This window comes from Gavialis gangeticus, unplaced genomic scaffold (genome assembly GCF_001723915.1).
Source record: "Gavialis gangeticus isolate Ggan-Ray unplaced genomic scaffold, GavGan_comp1, whole genome shotgun sequence".
Taxonomy (NCBI): Eukaryota; Metazoa; Chordata; order Crocodylia; family Gavialidae; genus Gavialis; species Gavialis gangeticus.
In genome coordinates this window covers 2,300,464-2,304,267 of record NW_017729017.1, presented here as the reverse complement: position 1 = coordinate 2,304,267, position 3,804 = coordinate 2,300,464, and the positions used below count along the sequence as shown (strand labels likewise).

Below are 3,804 nucleotides of genomic sequence, written 5' to 3'. Positions count from 1 at the left end.
CTTTCCATTGGGTGTGCGCCTCCCTTTTAGCTAGGAGACATTCCTGGATGCTTTTGGTGAGCCATGGAGGCTTGTGTGCCCTTCTGCCCCCTTTGATCCATGTTGGGATTACCTCCCTTTGGGCTTGGAGGATCATCTCCTTAAGGAGCGACCACTCTCCTTGGACACCTGGCTCCCCAGGATGTGGAAACATTGGAGAGAGTCCAGTGGAGGGCAATGAAAATGGTTGTAGGGCTGGGGGACAGGACTGGTGAGAAGAGGCTGAGGGAACTACGCTGATTTAGTCTAGCGAAGAGGAGACTAAGGGGAAGTGAACAGCAGCCTTCACCTCCCTGCAGGGGGGCTGCAAAGAGGATGGGGCTGGACTGGTCCCAGTGGGGGCAGACGACAGGATAAGGAGCAACGGGCTCATGCTGCAGCAAGTGAAATTGAGGTTGGGTATTAGGAAAACCTCTCTCACAAGGAGGGTGGTAAAGCACTGGAACAGGCTCCCCAGAGAGGTGGGGGAGTCTATATCCTTGGAGGTGTTTAAGACCCGGCTCGACAAAGCCCTGGCTGGGATGATGTAGTTGGGGCTGGTCCTGCTTTGAGCAGGGGGGTGGACTACATGCGACCCCCCTAGATTCCTTCCAGCTCTCGTTCTCTATGATTCCCACCAGCTGCAGAGAGGTGTGCGCCCAGTGCATAGACCATCACCCCCCCCGGCAGGTCACTGCAAGGCAGCCGGGCACCTCCACCCACCCTTGTCATCCAGGAAGCTGGCACTAGAGCGCATTCAGGGGCATCTTGGACACATGGACTCACCTCCCATCCCGGGAGCAGGGATCCCGTGGAACATCCTTGTGGGCTGGACTGTGGGGAGCCACCAGTCAGATGCAGCTCAGGGCCAGCGGGGACGACTGAAAGGAACTGACAGAAACGGAGACGGCGCCGCCATGAGGGTGGGTCCATTCCAGACACTATCTCCCTGCCCCAGCACACCCCCATGCCAACACAGGGCCGCAACCAGCAGCCAGCAGTGCTTGAGGTCAGGCCACCCACCATGTCGGAGTGGGGACCCAATCCAGGCAAGTCAGTGGGGCAGGTGCCTGCAAGAGCCAAGACAGCTCACAGCGTGCCAAACATGGGCCCCGGGGGGCACTGCCAGCCCCTGCCCCGCCCCACCCTGACCTGGGGGGCAAATCCCTGCCCCTCCCCTACCCATGAGGCTGAATTTGGTTACTTGTTCCCAGTTCCTGGTTCCTTTTTCAAAGCTAATCTAGGTCCAGTAAAAGCTTGTTATTAATGAATGACACATCCTAAAGAGAGAATTGCATTAGCTAGGCATAGGTACTAATGAATATGTAAAATAATATCCCACATCAAGTACAGAGACCTAAAGGGAGGTCAGATTAGGATGGGATTATGGAGCAAAATACCTCTTGGCCACCCCAAACTTCCTGTCAGTGCCACTGTGGGACAGTCCCAAAGACCCTGACCACAGTCCTGCCCGGCCCAAAGCACGGTTTGGCCGTGCCAGGCTGCCAACTGACAGCCCCCATTCCCCTTGTACAATACTTCAGTTCCTTGAATAAGGAACTGGGTTTTGAGCTGGGATGATGGCTGGAAATCCATTTTGGGCCACCCCACAGCAATACCTCTGTAGCACTGGGGGACTCTCCCGGACTCATCTGATCAGAGGCTTGCCCTGGCCAGAGTGCGGTTAGTTTGTGCCAGGCTGCTAACTGGCAGCCCCCCATGCCCACTGTAATAAGTATAATGGTTTGAATGAGGAACTGGCTTTTGGCCTGAGATTATGGCTGGAAATCCTTTTTGGGCCACCCCATATCATGGCTCTGTGGCAGTGAGGGACTCTCCTGGACATCTCTGGCCAGGGTTTTCCCTGGCCCGAAGCACAGTTTGTATGGGCCAGGCTGCCAACTGACAGTCCCCCCGCCATGCCCACGGTACTAAGTATATGGGCTAGAATTAGGAACTGGTTTTGACCAAGTTTATAGTTGGAAATCTTTTCTTGGGCCACCTGACACCAAGCCTGTGTGCCACTGGAGGACTCTCCTGGACACTCCTGACCAGTCTTGACTGGCCCAAAATGCAGCTTGGCCATGCCAGGCTACCAATTGACAGCACCCTATCCACTGTGCTAAGTATATGGACCCAAATAAGGAACTGGATTTTGGGCTGGGAGTATGGCTAGAAATCCTTCTTAGGCCACCTCTGGCATACCGCTGCGCTACCGGGAGACTCTCCTGGACACCTCTCACGCCATGGTGCCAACTGACAGCCCCCCAAGCCACTGTACTATTATAATGGCTTGAATAAGGAACTGGTTTGGGGCTAGGATTAAAGATGGAAACTCTTCTTGGGCCACCCCACATCATGACTCCATGGCACTGGTGGACACCCCCAGACATCCCTGAGCAGAGCTTGCCCGGCCCAACTCATGGTTTGGCCCTGCCAGGATGCCAACTGACAGCTCCCCACAGCCACGGTACTAAGTATATAGGTTTGAGTAAGGAACTGGCTCTTGGGCTGGGATTATGGTTGGAAACCCATTTTGGGCCACCCCACACCATTCCTCTGTAGCACCAGGGGACTCTCCTCAACATCTGTGACTAGAAATTTGCCTGGACAAAGTACAGTTTGGCCGTGCCAGGCTGCCAACTGGCAGCCGCCCATTCCTACTGTGTTAAGTATATATACTTGAATAAGGAACTGCCACTGGTCTGATATTACAGATTGAAATCCTTTCTGGGCCACCTGACACCATGCCTGCATGCCACTGGGGGACTCTCCTGGACATCTCTGACCAGAGACTTGCCCAGCCCACAGTACAGCTTGGCCGTGCCAGGCTGCCAACTGACAGCACCCCAGCCACTGTGCTAAGTATAATGGCTCAAATAAGGAACTGGCATTTGGGCTGGGATTATGGCTGGAAATTCTCCTTGGGCCACCCCACACCATCCCTCTGTGGCACCGGGGTCCTCTCCTGGACATCTGTGACTCGAGTCTTGCCTGGTCCAAAGTGCACTTTCACCATGCCAGGCTCCAGTTTACTCTCCTTCTGTGTGAACTGTCTTTACACTGCTACCAATTAGGAGCTGCCCTTCTGCTGGGAGGGATCATGGGGCAAAACCCTCTTGGAATCATTCCAAAACTAGAAGTGCACTGATACACTGGTCCGATATCGGATCGGTACCAATATAAAGAAAACTGGCTGTATCAGATATCAGCCCGACGGGGCCAATAAATGACACTGTGTGCACACAGCACTCAGGCAGTGAGGAGCAGAGCCTGGCAGCGTGGAGAGCTGCCTCCAGCTGGTAGGTCTGGTGTGGTGGAAGAGGCGTGGGGAGGGAAGGGGTGTATATGTGGGAGGCAGATCAACACCCCGCCTTGCAATGAGGGAGGGGGCAGGGGCAAGCGCTGCCAAATAGGGGGAGGCACCTCCCGATGCTGCTTGCACCTGTGGGAGGATGGGGGGGGTGCCTCCTGGATCAGTGCAGGGCAGGGCAGGCTGGGAGCAGGCACCAGGAGAATGCTGCATCCCCCCCAAATTTTGCCGCAGGTCCACTCTCAGCACCGCCGCCACCAGCAACTCAGTGCAGCCCCAGCTCTTTCCACTGTGTGGGTGGAGGCAGGGCATTGAGCTGGGGTGGCACCAGGTGACTGGCGGCAGTGCCGGGAGTGCAGCTGCAGTGAAATCTGGGGTGGATGCAGGATCCTCCCAGCACTGCCAGTGTCCACTCTGAGCTAAGCTCCTGCTGAGAGAAGCCCCACACAGCCCCAGCTGCAGCCCACCCTGCC

The 3,804-nt window shown here is 55.9% G+C and overlaps 2 protein-coding genes across 2 annotated transcripts in view; both read right to left on the bottom strand.

The window, feature by feature from the left end:
* VPS28 (VPS28, ESCRT-I subunit) overlaps nucleotides 1–899 on the bottom strand; it is a 5,189-nt gene extending 4,290 nt beyond the window's left edge. Inside the window, exon 1 of the mRNA XM_019513019.1 lies at nucleotides 805–899. Coding sequence (XP_019368564.1) covers nucleotides 805–838 — 34 coding nt within the window. The 5' untranslated portion in view covers nucleotides 839–899. The remainder of the gene's footprint in view (nucleotides 1–804) is intronic.
* Nucleotides 1–3,804, bottom strand: part of PTPRT (protein tyrosine phosphatase, receptor type T) — a 1,137,038-nt gene that overhangs the window by 934,036 nt on the left and 199,198 nt on the right. The window lies entirely within an intron of this gene.